The sequence below is a fragment of the Hylobates moloch genome, unplaced genomic scaffold (genome assembly GCF_009828535.3).
Source record: "Hylobates moloch isolate HMO894 unplaced genomic scaffold, HMol_V3 SCAFFOLD_1, whole genome shotgun sequence".
NCBI lineage: Eukaryota > Metazoa > Chordata > Mammalia > Primates > Hylobatidae > Hylobates > Hylobates moloch.
The window spans coordinates 134,154,921-134,175,016 of NW_026652276.1; the positions used below are offsets into that span (position 1 = coordinate 134,154,921).

Sequence of the window (20,096 nt, forward strand, 5' to 3'; positions counted from 1 at the left end):
GAGTGCAATGGTGCGATCTCGGCTCACTGCAACCTCCTTCTCCCGGGCTTAAGTGATTCTCCTGCCTCAGCCTCCCAAGTAGCTGAAATTACAGGCGGCCCGCCACCATACCCGGCTAATTTTTGTATTTTTAGTACAGACGGGGTTTCACCATGTTGACCGGGCTGGTCTCGAACTCCTGACCTCAGGTGATCCGCCCTCCTTGGCCTCCCAAAGTGCTGGGATTACAGGCGTGAGCCACCATGCCCGGCCGTGTAAAAATATTAATATTGAGTCACCTCCTTGGAACAGCTTTGGAGTCTCCGAGCAATCTGAAAACCATGAGACCAGATGATATAAGACTCCACCCACTTTAACATTCTGTAAGCCTGGAATTGCACTTTTAAAATGTTAACTGGACCAGCCCTGTTGTGAATAATGTATTCTTAAAATGCAATTGCAGAGAAATGAGGCATGGGTTTTTCACGTTTCCAAAAACACAGATTGGCACCTAAACAGTTATGGCCCTCTCCCTTCAATTAAATGCAATTGGAAAGCTTCAGGGAACACTAGTCGATCTGCATATAAGATAAGGTATATTCAAATGATGACGAAAAAATTAGAGTTGCCAGCAGGTCTGTAGCTCACCTAAGATAATTCTAGAAGAGCAGAATCACTTTATTTCCTGCTAAAGATATTTTTGTTTTCCTTTTTTCTCTCAGACTCAGGCTTGTGGCCTTTTCTGATTGACGCTGTGAATGCAGTTGGAAGAGGCAAAGTCATTTCTGTATATGAGTATACAGAATTTTCCAAACAAAGCTAGGAAGTTTAAGCTGCGTGTTGGGCTGATTTAAAAGGGCCACTTTTTTCTCATGATTATCCACAAATGAAAGTCATTAAAAAGGTGTTATCATTTTCTGGGGGAAAAGGTGGGAGATGTTGCTTAGTGAAAGTAAACTTCAACTAAATTATGTTCCACATGCACCCTGCAAGTAGAGAAGTTTTTACCATTCATATTTAATTTAGTTCAGTAAAGTATAGACACTTATTTTCTATAGTATGGCTGAATATAGTAAGCACACCTACTCTGGCTCTCCTAAACTTTCTCCTGTCCCTGATGCCATGCAATAATGTAACCGTAGACTTTTTGACATCTTGGTGCAGGAAGTAAGCACCTTTATTTTAGGTATCATCCTGCTGGCTTCTCTGATTCCACATGGGCATCAAAGGCTACAAACAGTAACGTCACAGCACTAAGCTTCTAATTTTCTCCAAGAGCTCAAACTGCATTTCTCAGTTGGGAAATGATATTTCTCTGCATTCATAGTGATAGATAGGGAAGTCACACCTTTAAAGGGCAAATGACTCAGCATTAAGTCACTGAGTCATTAGTCCCCTGGGGAAAGAATTCCAGAAGCTCTCAGTTTCTGGACCCAATCTCAGAGATTCCTCCCTGTGTCTGGGAGGAACCACCAAGATCCTCTGCTCCAGCCTGATTTTGTCCGCATCTTGCAGATGAGACCATTGATACCCAGAGGTGTGAAATGATTTGTTCAAGGTCATAAGACTATTAATTACCAGTGTTTTCTTCCTTTCTTTCTTTCTTTCTTTTTTTTTTTTTTTTTTTTTTTAGGTGGAGTCTCGCTCTCTCACCCAGGTTGGAGTGCAGTGGCGTGATCTTGGCTCACTGCAAGCTCCGCCTCCCGGGATCATGCCATTCTCTTGCCTCAGCCTCCTGAGTAGCAGGGACTACAGGTGCTAGCCACCACGCCCGGCTACTTTTTTTGTATTTTTAGTAGAGACAGGGTTTCACCGTGTGTTAGCCAGGATGGTCTCGATCTCCCGACCTCATCATCCACCCACCTCAGCCTCCCAAAGTACTGGGATTACAGGCGTGAGCCACTGTGCCTGGCCAATTACCAATATTTTCATAATGCTTAAATCATGTTTCCCCAAGCTCAGCAAATACATGGAAATGACAATTCCAGAATCCATACCAATATAAAGCAAGTTTCATTTAAATGGTAGATTATCCTGCAGCAACCTGTACCGTTATCTTATTGATCTCCAGTCTTCTCAGGAAATGAGAGAGACAGCACCACAACAACTAAAAAATCATGTTCACAGTTTCTACAGATCACAACGTCCCTCACTCCACTCTCTCCTTCACTTTGAGACTCTACTGATGGGTGAGGTAGGCGTGTAATGTATTTTGCAGACCAGACTTGACAAAGATTGAAAGCATCTGTCAAGAGAACCTGGTCCTCCTGTTTTGCCATGTAGGACATCTGCCAGATTTTGCTCTGCTAATTGGCTCCTGTGCAGGCAGCTATTTTAGCAACAGTTCTGTGGGTCTTCTGTGGCACATCTTGATTTAAAGTGAAATGTTGAAAAGCATTTCTCAACTGCTCAAAGCTTCCAGAGTTGCTCAAGTTTAGCTGATTGGACAGAGAAAGAGGCAGCCTTCAAAACTGTTGTGTAGAAATAAAACTAGATTATTTAGCCTCCTCAAATTCAGAGAATAATTCTCTGAGAGATGGTGAGTGAGGAGTCTGATTTCCTCCTAAAGAGATACTTTCCCTAAGGTCAGATCGAATTGAAAAGGGTTTATGAAAAAAAAAAAAAAGCCCACATGACCTTAAACATGCAGACTTTGAGTTGACACCATAATGAGGAATGGAGTGCTATTAAAATATACTGAATGATTTAATGACTCCACTAGCAGTATGCCAAAAAAAAAAAAAAAAAACCGATTTAAGCTCTGAATAATTCTGGGAAGGAGGATTTTGCCAAGGAGATTTTAATGTCAAGAATATACGTGAAGCTAAAATAAGGGCTCACGTGCATCCCGGAGCCCTGGGTGGGATGTATATATGATCAAATGAAATTATTTCACTTCCACTTGTGGAAAAATCTGATAGGCGAAATTGACTAGAAAACATTTAGTCATATTTCACTTGGATTATGCTCATAAGTACCAAACTCCAGATCTGTCAAAATAAGCCCCACCAGCACTTCCCAACCGAGGTGCTAGACAAAGGCTGTGACAGGCAAAAACGATAAAGAGCTTAGAGAAACATTAAGCCTGGAAAAGCCGCAGGAACCTAGCTCCTAACTAAAGAGAGGGTTCAGGGATTTAAAAACAGGAAGACTTGTCCTTGAGGTGTGAGGAATGGAGCCCAGAGCAGCCCAAGTGTTAAATACAGAGTGAGGGGTCTTAGAAAGCCTCAAGGACAGGCCGGCGCGGTGGCTCATGTCTGTAACCCCAGAACTTTGGGAGGCCAAGGTGGGCAGATCACGAGGTCAGGAGATCGAGACCATCCTGGCTAACACGGTGAAACCTTGTCTCTACTAAAAATACAAAAAATTAGCCAGGGGTGGTGGCGGGCACCTGTGGTCACAGCTACTTGGGAGGCTGAGGCAGGAGAATGGCATGAACCCGGGAGGTGGAGCTTGCAGTGAGCCGAGATCGCACCACTGCACTCCAGCCTGGGCGACAGAGTGAGACTCTGTCAAAAAAAAAAAAGCCTCGAGGACATGTGTGTTCTAGGGACCAGCTCTCAGACGCTGGAAGTCAGGGGCTCATGGCTTTTTAACACAACTTGTTTTCTATCAGAATCAGTATCCCTTCATTTCACCTTGTTCTAGAGGGCCAACAGCATGCCCTTTCCACAAATCATTTGTTGATGGATGGAATAGGAGATGCAGTTGGCTGCTGCCAGCACACCCATCTGCAAACCGAGGCTATCTGCAGAAGAGGTGCAAAGCGCCAATGCCTGGAAATGAATTTGTTGGCATTTCAAGGACAAACACTTTCTTGGCTACAAGCACTGAACCTCCAATCCAAAACTGGGGGAAAAGTATAGGCTTAATTAAGTCTTTTATTTTCTTCTATTGTAATGAGAATATTCATGTATAACCCAGCTACCTTTGTCCCCTCTGCTTGCCTGTCTACTCACTGGCTCCAAGCCAGGACGCTGGACCACTGATGCCTGTGTTCACTGGGTTCAGGTGCTGGTCAGTGGGAAGGAGGGCTGGGAATGGTGGGGAGGGAAGGCGTTTCCTTCCTGGCTGGCATGAATAACTCGGGAGTTCGTGTTGGCCAATACTTAATGCAGTGCATGCACTCATTAGAACATTTGTCTTGTGCATCTCCCAGGTGATGATGAGGGTGGGGTAAAGTTGGCTCTGGTTCCATGCACGTGCCCAAGCAGGTGATAAGGACCTGGGAGAGCTGATGGTGCTCAGCCTAGCACTGGCACTGCCCTAGGGTCTAGATGAATTCTAGCTTGGACAGAATCTGCATCTCATGCCTCTCAGTTCTCTCCTGGAATGTCATTCTGGAATCCTGTGATCTTCGCTCCCTGGAGAAAGTCAAAAAGCAGGGAGGGAAATAATTTGACCTAATGAAAAGGCAAGTAGACATGTTAAGAGACAATAGTTATGAAAAATATATTAAAGATCAGACAACTGTGCCAGGCACTTTACATGTAATACCCTGACCTTCCTTCACCATGACTCACAGCTCTCCTTCTCACTGGTCAGCACCAGAGCCCAGAGGACAGAGACATCATAGGCCAACAGGTAGACACTGCTATTAGCCCCATTTTACAGATGAAGAAGCGGAGGTTTATAGATGTTAAATAACTTGCCCAAGGTCACACATTGCTACAAATAAGCAATGGCAAGATATAAACTTCAACCACTGGCATTAAGCCCAAGACTTAAATCGTTCTCCTCTTGTATCTCCTATGGAATTCTCCACCTACCCTCTGTGGCTTATGCAGGAAAACAGCTAAAAAACAGCAGAAAAACAGAAGAATGACAATAACTGTGGGAGGGATTTAATTTCAGCTCTGCTAATTATTCATATAACCTCAATGATGTCATTAACCATGTAAGACTTACTTTGTTTATCTGTAAAATGGTAATAAGGCTCCATGTCCTATTATTGTCATAGAATTGTATTGAGGCAATTCATGTGAAGATGCTTTGAACAAAAGCAAGGTCTTCTAGATGTGTCATGATTAAGACGGTTTCTATAGGAGGTGTTGTGGTATAGGAAAAAGCACATCAGCTGTGGCCTGGGCCAGGGTTTGAATCAGCCATGTTAGTGGAATCTTTCTGACTCTCAAGCCTCTCATCTATAAAAGGGGGATTCTGTAACCTGCTGGAGAGTTTGGTCACGAGAAACCCACATGTTGGCGGAATCCCAGTGCAATGGCCATCAGTGTGTCTGACCCATGCAAGAGCTCCCCTTACCTGCAGGGGAAAGAGATGGAGCTGCTGAAGACACAGTAGATGAGGGGGTTGATGGCACTATTCAATGCTGGCAGGTTCTGAATGATCACAGAGGCATAGAAACGCTCCTGGGTGTCTGGAAGGAGGTTGAAATTGTCCAAAATGTCAAAGAGGAAGTATGGACTCCAACAGCAGATGAAGGCTGGGGGAGAAGAGAGCCATTAGCATCATAGCAGGTAGCAGTTGAGGGGTCTCTTTTGGTTGGTCGTGACTGGACTTTTACCTGGGAGGTTCTTTGGGACCTGGAATTTCTCAGAAATATTGGAGTTTGATGCTGTTCGGAGCATTGATGTCATATTCACTTAAGCACATACACACATACATATGGACACATCTTACAGACATGTTCCTAAAACTGAGCAAAGATCGTAGAGCTTCTCTATCCGTAAAGAAGAGTCAAATTTCTACTGCTGTGGATTCTTTATAGAAACCCCAGGAACAAGTGACTATGGCCATAGCCTCTCATCAAACACAGGGATCAGGAAAAAACAGCAAAATACTTTGAAGACTCTCTAGGAAAAGACAGAAGAACAGGAAGCATTTTGACCACAGAGTGACTGCTGGTTTTAGGTTATGTCAGGGAGAAGGGGTGATCACAATATTTTCTAAGCACACCCCACTTTAATGACAGTGTTCTCTTTCACCCCTAAGTTGGCCTCTGCAGAAAACACCTACACTATACCCTTCTCTAAATCCATTGGTATGTGTGAGACACCAGTTTATTTGGCTCCAAATTCTCAAAAGAAATGGATGAAAGGTGGGGATTCAGATGTGACGGTTAATTTTGAGACTACTTGACTGGGCTGCGGAGCGCTCAGATATTAGGTTAAATGCTATTCTGACTGCGTATGAAGACGTTTCTGGAGGAGAGTAACATTTGATCTGGTAGAGTAAGAAAAGCAGATTGCCGTCCCCTGTTTGTGGGCTGCATCCAATCTGTTGAAGGCCTGAGTCATAGAAAAAGGTTAAGTAAGAGAAGATTCACACTGCTTGCCTGTCTTCGAGCTAGGACATTGGTCTTCTCCTGCCTTCACACTTGGAATCAAACTGAAATGTACACCATCCACTCTCCTGGTTTTCAGGCCTTTGGACTCAGACTTGGACTAGAACCTACACCATTGGCTTTCCTGGGTCTCCAGCTTCCAACTGCACGGCTTGGGAATTCTCAGCCTCAGTAATCACCTGAGCCAATTCCTTCTAATAAAGCACGATCTCTCTCATTTTCCTCTGGAGAGCACAGACTACGACACAGAGCTAAACATTCATAAGTTGACTGGAAATACACGCATCTCTCATTTTCTTGCCATAAATTCTCCACTCCTTCTCCCACTTTCTCATCCATAGAATTTTTTCTCAGAGTAGAAGTTTGGCTTCCTTGGCTGTCTGCATGCAGGGACAAGCTTTCCGCCATAACTCTGTAATGTGGATTCTGTAACTTGTTGGGAATTTTGGAATGATAAACTGACTCGTGGGTCCCCTCTCGACCCCAGACCTTGGCAATGTATTAAAGAGGAGCAATTCAAACACAAAACCCACTAAGTGTTCTGGATTCTGGTTAATTAACACAAACACTGGCCCTGAACAGTATTTGGGGCACTAAGGGGGCAAATGGCCTTGTGTGCTTGGGTGTTTGCATGTGTGTGTAAGTCGGGTTGGAGGATTCTGGTTTTCACAGTGATACCAGTTCTCTGGCATGGTACACGCAGCCCAGCCAGCAAAGATTTGTATCTACTTTGAATGCCCATTCATGTAGAGGAGAACCCTCTGTATAGTTATCCCAGTCTAGAAACCTGACTTTGTTTTACACATAAACACAGATATTTTAAATAAATATTGAAATTTGTAGAAATGCAATTCTGTTGTAAATGGAGGAAAGATTACTTTGTTTAATTCAAAATTTTACAAGGATTTTTTCTTTTTGCCGGCTCAGAAAATCAAGTCACTGACAGTAATACCGCTTACATTTTTTTATGTCTCCATAAAAATACACCTGTAGTGGTTTTCATTGTGGCTGTTATTATGTCAAGGTGTAGGTGTGACTACTTCATTATTCTTCTAGTGTAGCTGTGCTTATATATTTACACATTAAAATTGGTATAAATTTTAATTAATAAAAATAGTATTATTTTATTTTAGATTATTTTCTTATTCCTCCTTTATATTATTTTTTGGGCAATATATTAATGTTTTAATTATCATGGTAGGTAGTATAAGTAGGCATTTTATTTCAAGGTGGAAAATGGACATTACAAAGTGTTTGCTACAGAAAAGGCCCTTTTGGTCTGATAGGGCTGTCAATATTTGCTGACCCTCTAGAGAATGTCCCTGCTTGCTGACAGAAGGGATCCCACAGGGCCTTGGAGTATGGTTGCTGATGACAAAGGGCTATGCTGGCTCTGGGACACACTTGTAAACATACATTTTCTAACTCAACATCCAGGGAACGTGCATCTGTGGTTCTGACTATCTGAGAAGACAGAGGAGTCTTTGATCTACTTCAGAAGCCTCTGAGAAAGTTTTTGAGCCCTGGTGGGTTGTATATGTTTTATCCCAGTTCCGCCTGCAGTGTTGTTTTGTGCCTACGTCCTGCTGGCTGAGTCATGCTGCGTGTGGTCTGTTTGGCATTTTGCAGTTGTGTTTCAGAAAGGTGAGAAGACTGTTCTGGTGCTTTGACATGCAGCTGATGGAAGATCTATGCTTCCTCGGAGCTTCAAGAGCTACCAGAGGGGCAAGGAGGGGATATTTAAGCTAAATAAAAAAGAAAATAGCACAAATCCCTTTCCTTCTTGCATAGTTTCATTCATTCATTCATTCATTCATTCTTTCATTCAACAAATGTTAATTGAGCAGTGTGTAGGAGACCCTATTTTAGGTCTTGGTGATGATATAAGTAACACAAAAGCCAAAGTCATTGCCCTCATAGATTTATTACTCCAACAGGGGAGACAGACTATAAGAAAATCAATCTATATCCTATAGTGTGAGGTAGAACCAAGAAGAAAAATAAGGCAGAGTAAAGACTAGAAAAAGGATATTTAAAAAGACTTATCAAGGAGCCCTCAGGGAGGTGGCGTTGTTGGGGAACAAATGAGGTTGGGAAGTAAGCCAGGGCACCACCGGAGAGCAGAGTATTTCAGACAGGAAATAGTACAAGGCGACTTTATGAGTCTTAAGAGTAGAGAGAAAGGAAAAGGAAAGGGCAGAAGACAGGAGGGTGGAAGGGCAGGTAAGGTGCCATAAGGGAGAAATTTGTAGTGAACCTAACATTAAATATTCAGATAAGGTGGAAAGGCACTTCTATCTTCTTTTTGCCTATGAACCCCAGCCCTGGGGAAGAGTGTGTCTTAAAGGAAGTGACTGAGTTAGCTGGTGATGTGAGCATCTGCTTCAGCTAGTTAGGTCCTAATCAGATTTTCTCCAAATTATTCAACCCATAGCCTTGGCAGGCAGCTGTATTCATAAGGAGAGGGATTAGGAACCAAATGTCAGCCCTTGAAGGAACCATGAATGGGCTGATGAGTTTCACACATTCCTTTCCAAACAGACCAATGTAGAAGTGCCCGTTGGCAAATTCCTTTCTGCCACCAGGTCCCAGGAGCAAACTTGCTTTTGGGATGTTCATACCACTTTACAGCTCAAGGAGGGACATTGCTTACCAAGAATGATGACGATGCTATACTTGATAGCCTTGATTTTTGCCTTTGAGATGAGTCCTCGGTTGTAGCTGCTGCACAGTTTCCCATCTGTAGATACGAGAGGGGCATAGTAAGAGGAAGTCTTCAAGATGTGAGTTTCTGTTTCTGCCAATAGGAACATTAAAGGTTAGACCCCAGTTTTCACTTATATCCTGTGCATTTATGCCCAGATGGCCTTCCTTGGAAATTTTTAGATTAAAGATGGTTCTGGGCTGGTTTCTGGAGAATGCTCAGTTTACACCTTAATATTATATGCAAATGGTATGGAATGCTCAGACTCTCTCAAGAGACTTGGTCAGATGGCCTGAACAGCTGTAGCTGAAATTAGACCATGTGACCATGCAGGAGCTGAGGCCTTCCCTGAGGAGTGCTACTCTCTGAGCCCTGGTTATGCTGAGACACCCATGCGGCCACTTTAGCAACCTAGGCAAAGTTACTTTCTAAAATAGTTGCCCCAGACAAATACATTCGTCAAAAAAAAAAAAAAAAAAAAAAAAAAAAAAAAAAAAAAAAAAAAAAAAAAAAAAAAAAAAAAACCACTCTCAAGAAAAGCTCAAGCCAGGGATATCAGAACTCTCCAAAATAGGAGCTTGGATATACATTTTTTTCATATGTGGGCTGTTGTCTGATGGTGAACACTGAGGGGTGAATATAAGAATCTACTAGAATACAAGCTTGATGGGGACATGGGCTTTATTTTTTGCACTCCTGTAGCCTATACACATATTCAATGACTAACACAAATATGTTGAATGAATCAATAACCACCTCTCATTAGTCAAGCAGTGGTAAAACAAAGAGATAGGATTAGGCTAGGCAGGATCCAGTGCAATAGGCCTTAGTTAAAGGAGTGATTACCTGTAAATTTGGGGATGAAAATGTCAGATGTGGTGTCCCTTTCCTCATGGAAGAGTTTTTACTGTCAGGGCTTCCACCAGCCCATATGCCACCTTTGTGAAGTTTCAGAAAAGGGGCCCTTCCTCTGATAAGCACAGGCCTGCCTAGGGCACACACTTAGTGAGGGAAATATGAAGAGAATGCCAGCCCCGCACACCTCTCAGCCAGGAGCCACCCAGTGGGGCTCAATGGGCACAACCCTAGTGGTGGCCCTGGTCAGAGACCCACTCAGTGCATCAAAGTCACATGGAGTAAGGCAGTTGTGCACTAGAAAGATAAACTGCTGTGCTCCATTGTCTTCACTGCACTGCCCAGCTCTCACATTTGAAATTTATTTTAATACCCATGGAAACCAGTCAGATGTTTACCTTTGCAATATTCATTCAATCCCACCTCCAATCTGATCTAGCCCAACCCCACAAGTATAGCACATCTGCTAAGAGATAAGTACTGACTAGAAGGGCTGAAATATAGTACTTGTTCTCCAAGAATTTTCAGTCCAGCATGAAAGATCACACACTCTCCATAAAACTGGTTGAGATGAGCAAGATGCTACTATGGTTTGAATGTCCCTGCAAAAACTCATGTGTAAATTTAATTGTCATTGTAACAGTATCGGGAGGTGGAGCCTTTGAGAGGTGATTAGGCCACCAGGGCTTGGATCTTATGAATGGATTATTGCTATTATTATGTTATTGTGGAAGTGGGCTTCTGATGGAATGGATGAGTTTGGCTTGACTTTCTCTCTGTCTTGTGTGCTCGCTTTCGCCCTCTGTTTTCTGCCATGGGATGACCTTTGCCAGTTGCAAGTGCCCTGCTCTTGGATTTCCCAGCCTCTAGAACCATAAGCCAAATAAATCTCTTTTTTAAAAAATAAATTTCCCAGTCTGTGGTATTCTGTTATAGCAGCAGAAAATGGACTAAGACAGATAGAAACCAACTGTGGACAGAGGAGAGACCCATCCTTCCACCACTTTGCTGGGGAGGCTGTGTGGGAGATGCAGAGATCATCAAGTGAACTCAAATGACATAAGAAGGATTCCAAGACAAAGGCGGGGTGCAGCGTGGGATTAGGAGAGGTGGGAGGCAGAGAGTGAACATCCTCAGCCAAGACATGGAACAAGAAAATGTAGGATGCGTTTTAACCACAGTGAGTCATATTGCTTGGCTGTAGCCTACAAATGCGTGGGGTTTGAGAGTGGAGAAGAGAACTGAAGGCAAACTGGGGAGGCCTTGAATGTCTTTCTGAGGAGCTTGGGCTGAACTCCTGAGGCGGCCGCAGGCCATTGAAGTTTCTGCGTGTTTTTGCAGTGTGAACATTTACTCATTGCAGAGGACAAATGATTTTCAAGAGTAACAGGAATAGGGGCTCTTTAGGTACAAAGAAAAAATGCTAATTATAATTAATTCATATTTCTTAAAGCATAACCTGTAAGGCCACTCCTAAATACTATTAGGGTCTTCAAATTATTCTGTGCATTTCATAGGACCACGAAACCTCAGCCTTGTAAGAAAGCAAATGCTTCAGAACATTTAGAGCAGTGATTCTCCATTGGGGGTGATCTTGCTTTACAGGGAACTTTTGGCAAACTCTGGACACATTTTTAATTGTCACAATTGTGTGTGCATGTGTGCTACTGGCATCTAGTGGGCAGAGACCAGGAATGTTGCTAAACATCCTTCAATGCACAGGGCAGCCTCCACAACAAAGAATTATCCAGTCCAAAATGCCAAGGTGTCAAAGGTGAGAAACCTTGATTTCTAGGATGGGATCTTGGGAAGGACACAGGCTTTAAGATCAGATTGGAATGCATCCTCCATCTCTACCAATTACTAAAACTTTGTAATCTTAGGCAAATTGTCTAAAGTTCCCGGCTTCAGTTCTCCCATTTAAAAATTGAGGTGTAGAACACCAAACTCACAGAGTTACTTTGAAGATTAACATAAAATAATATATTCAAGGAACCAAGCCCCATGCTGGGACGTTGGATGTCTTATCCGTTGAGATGAATGCAGCTTTAACAGTATTTCAGATGGAAGGTGAGCCAGATTTATGGAAGTGAACAGAAGGTATTACTACGTTTGATTGTCTATTACACAAGTTTGTTATCTGTGTAAGAATTATGTACAGCAGAAAATGATCTGGGTGAGATTATACCCATGGGGAGCAAATAAAGAAGACAGCAGGCCAAATTATATTCTTTCAAAGCATCCCCACTAGCTGTTCCTAGGCAACAGCTGGCCCCTAAACAGTATGGCTCTGAAGACTAACTTGGTCTTTCAGAAAAGTTTTCGAGAATGACATTTGTGCTCTGAAATCCCTTTAAAATGGAAACCCGCAGTGCTTCCCACAGGGCAACTGGGTGACAATATAATCGTCTACCTGCCCAGAGATCAGTGAAAAGCATCTTTAATCTGACCATTCCAGGAAATGCAAAGCCTCTAGTTTCTAAACATGGCCCTTCAGAGAGAGCTGAGCTACAAAATGCCGGTAATTCCCCTTTATTGGGAGATAAAAGGATTATTTCTACTCAGGCCTTGGTGCTGAGCTACAGTGAAAAGCAGTTAAATTCAGCTGTCACTGTGCATTAATAACTTGGGTAGCCTGAAGGTGGCATGTCCATTCGATTTGGGACTGGGAGAAGCACACTGATGTGGACTGTTTTAGTTCCATAGTATACCCCTAATGGGGACACATGCTGAAAATTTGGTCTCCAAATGGCCATTTCTGGCTCCTCACCTTCCCAAGACCACAGGCCTCTTACAGAGCCACTGGGAACCCATTCTTCACGCAGGCTGAGCACCTGAAGTGGGAGCAATTGGTACCTTGGGATTTCAAATGGAAGCCGACTTGTTTCCTGGGAGGTAGTGGGGGGAGTTCATCTGTGGACCTATAATGAGTGCAGGTGATTTGTTTAGAAACAAGGAAGTCTAACTGGCAATATTTAAAAATAAATATGCTTCCTATATTAGAAACTTTGTGTATGTTAGGCTGATTTTTAAAAACTTCAACATTTTTTTAGCAGTTTTTCCTGATTTCTAAAATTTTTAAAACTTGAAATTCATTTTGAACAGTAACATTCTCTTTACTAATATAGCTTGAATACCCCCTGAACTCATCAGTTCAGTATTTTAAGCGCATTAGGTCTCATCTGTTTAGCTGCAGGACTGCAGTCAGTTCCTTCCCAGGGTGTTTTTGTCCCTCTAGTTTTTCTGAGAGACCCAAGGAGGTGTCTCAGTGTTCCAGGATCCACCTAGGCCACCGCCTGTGCTTCTGTGGTGATGCTGTCTGGATCCTGCTTTCTAGGCTCGCTGCAGCTGCCCTGGACTGCTCCAGGTCACTTCACCCAGACCTCCTCTTTGCCAATGACTACCTCTTGAGGGGCTCCAGCTGGGCACCAGATGCTCCACAGCCACAGTCACTTCAAAGCCACATTGTGAGTCCTCTTCATTATTGCTCTTGACCCTGGGCGGTTGCTTTGCTCTTCTGCTCCACCTCTCAGGGCCTCAGTTCTGTCCCTGGGCTGTGGGTTATTCAGCACCGCTGCTCTTCCTGGGGATACCTGCTCTCCAAGTTCTTCTGTCAGGAAGCAAGGGAATGGCCTCTCTCCTCTGTACTGTGCTATTCCAGGAGCTTGCAGCAGACTCTCTTGAACTCCCAAGAGTTTCAGCTTCTTTAGCCCCCCACACAGCGTTTGCCTCCCTAGATGCCAACAAGTGGCTAGAGTGGTTAGGTGGGAATGTTCGTCTGTGACCCAGAACTTACATTTCCCTTTGACCTTAAGGCACTCATTGTGCCTGACTCCATATTCTCCAGAATGTTTTCACATTCAGGGATCTTATTGTCCCTTTCTTGTCATTTGAGGTGCTCCCTCTCTCCCCATTAGCTGGACATGCCTGCATTATTTCTGAACCTTCAAGTAGGAAAGTATTCTGCATTCCTTTTCAGGAGGTTTTTAGCCCAGAGCCAACTGTAAATTGTAGCTAGATATGAGAAGATTTCACCTAACCCACCAGATAGCCCTTTCTGTACCTCAGCACCTCAGCTGAGGCAGAAGCAGGAGCCTGACAGCCTAAAATAATTATGCAAAGACAGATGAGCTGTTCACCAAACCCATTCCTGTTTCCCCAGGGCACACAACTAGACTACAATTCCCAGCCTGCCTTCCAGCAGTGTGTAGTCATGTGACTAAGATCTGCCTAAGGGATGCTGGGAAGAGTCAATGTCTACCATCTCAAACCTGGCTCAGATACTTCTCCTGAGCAGTCCTCCACTCTCTCTCTTCCCCAGCCCCTGCCTGCTGGATGGAGGTGCTGAGGAGTACCTTAGCAGCCCTCTGTTAAGCATGGCAGAATCTCCACCTGCTTGAATTTCTGAATGACTGTGGAACAATGCTTTTCCCTCTGGTCTTTATTGCCAACTGGATTTTAATTAAGACATAAACTTCTATGTGGTTAAGGCTACTGAGATTTTGGGTTTACACAGCTGCTAGTGTTTCCCTTCTAAAGTAGAGATTGGTACCTCATATGCAGTGCTGTCTTAATGAAAACCTGAAACATGTAGCATTGGATTTGTGGGCAGGCAGCAGGTGGCAAGGAAACTGAGGTTTCCATTTGTCTATTGTGCCAATACTGCACTCTGACTTTACAACGCATTTCAATATTTGGTAAACCAAACTTTCTCTACCTTGTTCTGCATCTCTAGGAATGTCTAGGCTACTCACGGCTCTTGAATTTTCCTTGTCTATTTTAAAATAGGCTTGTGAAGCTCAATAAAATGTTTCAATTCAATTTTGATTGGAACTTTATTAACCTGTAGATCAGCTGGGGAGATTCAACGTCTTTATGATATTGAACCTTACTATCCACGAACATGTCATAATCTTCATTTATTTGTATCTTTATGTTTTTCTGGCACATCTTTTATTAAATGTAGTTAATTGTAGAGAAGCCGTTTTATTCACAGTTACTGATGAAGAAGCTGATATGGACAGCAGTTAATGGGCTTCTCTTAAATTTTTTAAGCTAGAAAGTGAATAGGGGCTCTAACCCAATTCCTAATCCATAGCTTTTTTTCTTCACTCTAGTATGCCTCATTTAATTAAAAACATGGAATTTGTATATAGCATGGATCATATCCACCAAGCCATGATAGCTAGACATAGTTATAACAAGAAATTTATCTGTTCCATGGGTACACTTGCCCAATCTCCTGCTCCCATGCAGTAAATATTCTAGTTTGTACAAGTAAATCCTCCTGGACATCAATAATATGCTCATTTATGAAAGATAACATACAGGACTGGAAACCCCATCTCCTCCACGTCTTGCCCTCCATGCTCGTTTATGGGAAAGTCTTTAGATAATTTATGATACCGTTCTTTTTCTTTTCCTTTCTGTCAGCCTTTGACTGGGAGAAAATAGACATATTTGTCAGCAAGAAGAGTGGTTCTCGCACTAAGGATGGCTTGAGTTTTTCAGCCAGTGTTTACAAAGTGAGCTTCTGTTCACACTAATCATGGCTAATGTCCCCTTGTTGATGAGCAATAATTCTGGCATGCAGACCCAGCTGGAGATCCCATTTACCTGCCAACTCCAGAGCTGCTTGGCTATAATGACAGATGGGAAATCAACTGCGTTCCATTTACGAATAAGATACAGAGAGCATACAAGCTTTTGAGAATACCAGCTGCCCTCATTTCGGGATGAGGTCACTAACGGTAACTAAAAAATAGATATAATGGAGATATAAAACTATATTAAAGAATAAAAAGTGGCGGTAGCCATTTCCACCTTTGGGAGGGAGTAATGGCATACTCTATATCAGTGGGAAACAGAGCTCTAAGTGGCTTTGTACAATTTCAAGGACTGGAAGTCAGGAGAGCCCAAGAGTGCAAGTACTGGCATATGTAGTAGCAGGAGACATGGAAACTTTGGAGAGAGCCAGGAACTCAGCCTCCCTGGGGGGAGGTGTGCTGAGGAAGGTGGTGAGCAAGGGCGGTGCTGCTGTGGAGGGAACAGGAGAGCTGTAGGAGGTGAGACAGTGAGAGTGAGTGCTCAGAGGGACAAGCAGGGAGGAGCATGTTAGACCCACGGAATTGGCAGAAATCACAAGACAGGGGTTTACACCAATCTGACTCGTCTGAAAGTACAGGAAGACCTCGGCTACCTCCACAAAATTGGTCTCCACACTGCCAGTCATGACTCAGCCTTTAGATTTTAAATATATCAAAACAAAACCTTCAGGAGATGAGGTAGGAATAGCTCTGTGAAGACAGAGCTCTGGAGGGAGTGTCCAGGAAAGGAAGCCACACCCAAGACCCTGAGTTTGTGTCTTTAATTTGTAAAAAGTCTTGTCTTTATGTGTGTATTTGATATGTGTGCATTTGAATACCAGCTGTGTCACATGCTACCTGTGAAAACAAGCAAACTGCTTAACCTTTGAGCCTATCTTCTGTGAGAGACAGTTAATAACACCACCTCGAAGAGTTGTGGATTAACCCATTTACTGTTTAGAAAAAAAGTGCAACACACTGCCTGTGCAGTATTCTCAAACGGGAAATGGGTTAAATGGGAAATGGGCAATGGGCCATGGGTGAAATGGGGCAAACAGGAAATGAGTTAAAGGGAAGAACACAAGGAAAGGACCTAGCAGTGGCAGACAGGAGCTGCTCCCTCTGTCCCTCTGACTTGTCTGTCTGTGTTGAGAGGTGAGTGGACGATGGCTTTGAGTGGGCCTTAGAGGGTCTAAGCATGACATTTATACAGAGAAGTGCATGGCAAATATATGTTTTGAGGGGCCTGACTTGATGGTTTTAAAAAAGGAATATACATATATACATCTAGGATAATATTGGCTGTTTACTCAGGCTAAAGGGCCACAGGGCTATTGTTTCAATTGTATGATTTAGGTAATTGTAGAAAAATTAACATATGGCTAAGTGGAAAATAGAAGAAAATAAAAATCAACTAAAATTCGACCTCTTAGAGATAACTGCAATAACATTGATAACATTTAGCTTCTTGATATTTTCCATCTCCCTCTCTCTCTAGCTATCATCTATCTATACAGGCACATATATATTCTGCTAAGTAAAAATATGTGCACGTATCTATAAAAGGGATACCATACTGCTTTCTTTTTCTTAGTGTAATATATTGGAAAAATATTTCTATGGCAATAAGTACACTCTGTATAATAATTTTTAGAGCTGTAATATTTAATTGTACAGCTATATAATTATTATACTCAGTTCCTTCATTGTAGGATATTCAGATCTTTTCAGTTTTTCATGATTATAAACAATATTTCTTATATTTTTTTCTTTCTCTTTCTTTCCCCCCTCTCTGCCTCTCTTCCTCTCCCCATCTTTCCTTTCCTTTCTTTCTTTTCCTTCCTTCCTTCCTCCCTCCCTCTCTCTCTCTTTCCTTTCTTTCTTTTCTTTCTTTCTTTCTTTCTTTCTTTCTTTCTTTCTTTCTTTCTTTCTTTCTTTCTTCTTTCTTTCTTTCTTTCTTTCTTTCTTTCTTTCTTTCTTTCTTTCCTTTCTTTCTTTCTTGCTTTCCTTTCTTTCTTTTCCTTTCTTTCTTTCTTTTCTTCTTTTCTTTCCTCACTCTTTCTCTCTCACTCTTTCTTTCTCCCTCATTCTATCTTTTGTTCTTCCTTTCATAAGGAGTGTATTTCCTTGTAGCATACGATACAACAATCTAATATATGATTGTTTCCATATGGGCAGTTGTCTCAACATTAGTAATTAAACAGTTTCTAATTCTCTGTTAGTTTAAAATACTTCATCACATTCTAAATTCCTGAGGTTTCCTTTAGCATTTCTGTTCGGTTGGATTTCCCTGTCCATATAATTCTCTTTCAATGATTTTAGTATTATAATTATAGTACTTACTGCATTTATTTGATACCTGATAGAGGAAGGATGCCTTCATCCAATTTTTTTTTCAGACAAATATTCTAACTTTTAATCAAAGCCAATTGCACTGAATAGAATGAATTCACTTGTGTTTATTCTCTCTGATTGCTTTTGCTCTTCCAGAAAAAACAGGGTGTGGAGACTGCACCACTGTACCAGTGGAAGGGAAGCACTAGGATCTGCATGGGGGCTGGAATTAGGCCCAAGCTGAATGACTGGGTCTTCGTGGGTTGAAAATTTCCAAGCAGCCTAAGCACATCTCTTGGTTACACTGGTCAGTCAGTGTGAAGGTCAGCCGCCTATGACTCTGTGTCTCACTGGACCAGACTGTCAAACCTGGTTGAACATTAAAAATGCCTGAAGAGCTTTTCCGAAATAATAATGTCCATGCTCCACTCCAGATGGAGTGAATCAGAATCTCTCAGGGAACGGTGTCTGGGTTTTGGTGCATTTTAAAAGCTCCCCAGGCAATTCTACTGTGTAGCCAGGGCGAAGACCCAAAGCCCTAGACTGTAAGCTGCCTATAGTCAGGAAACATGCTATTCATTCGTTTGTCATTTCCAGTCCCTTGTACCACTCCTGAAAAGCAGAAGAGCACAGAAGAATTGAACTGAATTCAGGTGAAGAACCCAGACTTATATATCTCCACTCACACCTCTAGGGAAAGAGACACAGGTTATCAGTGCCTGATAATACTTGTGCATCCTCTTGGTGGCCTCACAGTCTTATTCGAAAAAGTAGCTTTAAGAGGGAGAAAACAAGCTCTGTCTTGGTCCGACAAAAATTAGCTCACAGTCTGAAAAGAGGAGGGCTTAGGGAGAATCCAGTCTATCCCCTTATTTTAAACTCTTGGAGCCCAGGTATTACATAACTTTGCCAGGTGGCACAGCTCTTAGTGGCACATGTGGAACAGAAAGTAGCTCTTCTTATTCCAGATATTTGTGGTATAGCTTGTTGTCCTTGTGTGAGTGCATATAGGTGTGAGTATGCATTGTTTAGTGTGTGTGAGACTGAGTGTGTGAAGGTGTGTGTATTTGTGTATATGAGCCTATGTTGTGTGTATGTGTGTGCACAAGGAATGGGAGGGGTGTGAAAGCTGAGCAGAGCCAGTCTTCTTCTGTAGAGCTATCACATTATAACAACAGAAAACTAGAAGCCCTTTCTTCTTTTGGCCCCTTGGTTTGCTGTGTTTTCTCCAGGTTGATCTTGGTCAGGTCCAGTAATGTTTTCCTGGGAAGCAGGGTAGGCTTCCAGGGCTCAGAGTCTATTGCGTATGAGGGGCTCTCCATTCAGGTTTACTGAGAAGGAATTTGGGGAAGAGTTGTAGTAGGTGGTCTTAGGCTTCATCTGGTTTGAATTGGTGTGTCAGCTGGGAAAGCATGGACCACCGTGCCTTTACTGGCTTAGGGTCCAAGATTGTTCTATGGACAGATGGCAGCTTTATGTATCTGAAAATTCAAGCCAATCAGAAAAGCCTATCCTCATCTTTGCTGAAGGTGTGATGTCCTCCTTGGACACTCTGTCTTTTCGTATCTGTGTCCTCCAAGGTGCTTCTTTGCCAGACCTGAGGCTGGGGTAACCCTTGGATCCTAGGTCAAAGGCTAACTCTCTGCTGGCATAGCTTGGCCAGGTCCAAAGTGCCCCCTTCCCTCTCCTAGATTTCAGGGAGGTCACATGGGGGAAGACAGAGCCTGCCTGTGACAGCCTTTGGTGGGTCTGGTCTGCCGGCTGGGTCCTGATATGATCCTGTATGCTTGTGTATCAAGGAGTCTCTAGCTCACATTTGCTAGAAGAAAACCTCTGGAGAAGCAAATTAGCGAAGAATTGGGCCATGCAGAGTAGAGACTTACCTGAGCAGTTGGAAATCACTGTTTCATAGATTTTGCTTTTAATCCAAATAGTTCGGATCACAATGCCATACATGATGCTGCAGAAAGAACCAAAGGTAGTATTAAAGTGGCTGGTGGATCCCTACTGTGAGGACACAGAGAAGACCACTCCCACCTCCCCGAGTGCAAGGTGTGAAGGGACGGATCTTTTAACCATGCCTGCCCTGTTACACTTGCTGTTTATAGAATCACAACTGAAAGTGACCATGAGGATCCACTGGATGGAGTTACTTCTTTCTTAAGTGAGGAGGCTAAGACCTGATAAAGTTATGCAGTTTCCTCAAGGTAACCCAAATGGTTTGAGGGAGAGTTGTGATTAGAATCCAAAAACAGGCCTTAGAGTCAGAAAAACTTGGGTCTCCTCTACTACTTGCCTGTTGTATAGTCCTGACTTCAGACAGTCTTTTAGTGAC

General features: G+C 42.8%; 1 protein-coding gene and 1 long non-coding RNA gene across 6 annotated transcripts in view; one reads left to right on the forward strand and one right to left on the reverse strand.

Annotated features, from left to right (window-relative positions):
* Positions 1–20,096, forward strand: part of LOC131382235 (uncharacterized) — an 84,058-nt gene that overhangs the window by 41,273 nt on the left and 22,689 nt on the right. The window lies entirely within an intron of this gene.
* NPSR1 (neuropeptide S receptor 1) overlaps positions 1–20,096 on the reverse strand; it is a 208,897-nt gene that overhangs the window by 19,282 nt on the left and 169,519 nt on the right. For 2 of the 5 annotated variants that reach the window (XM_032758342.2, XM_032758338.1), the window contains 4 exons: positions 19,645–19,721; positions 8,937–9,023; positions 5,242–5,422; positions 3,929–4,343 (listed from right to left, as the gene is read on the reverse strand). In XM_032758342.2, coding sequence (XP_032614233.1) covers positions 4,253–4,343; positions 5,242–5,422; positions 8,937–9,023; positions 19,645–19,721 — 436 coding nt within the window. In that variant the 3' untranslated portion in view covers positions 3,929–4,252. Of the gene's footprint in view, positions 1–3,928; positions 4,344–4,488; positions 4,584–5,241; positions 5,423–8,936; positions 9,024–19,644; positions 19,722–20,096 lie in introns of those variants that run through there. The other 3 variants (XM_032758341.1, XM_032758340.1, XM_032758339.1) reach the window with 2 other exon arrangements.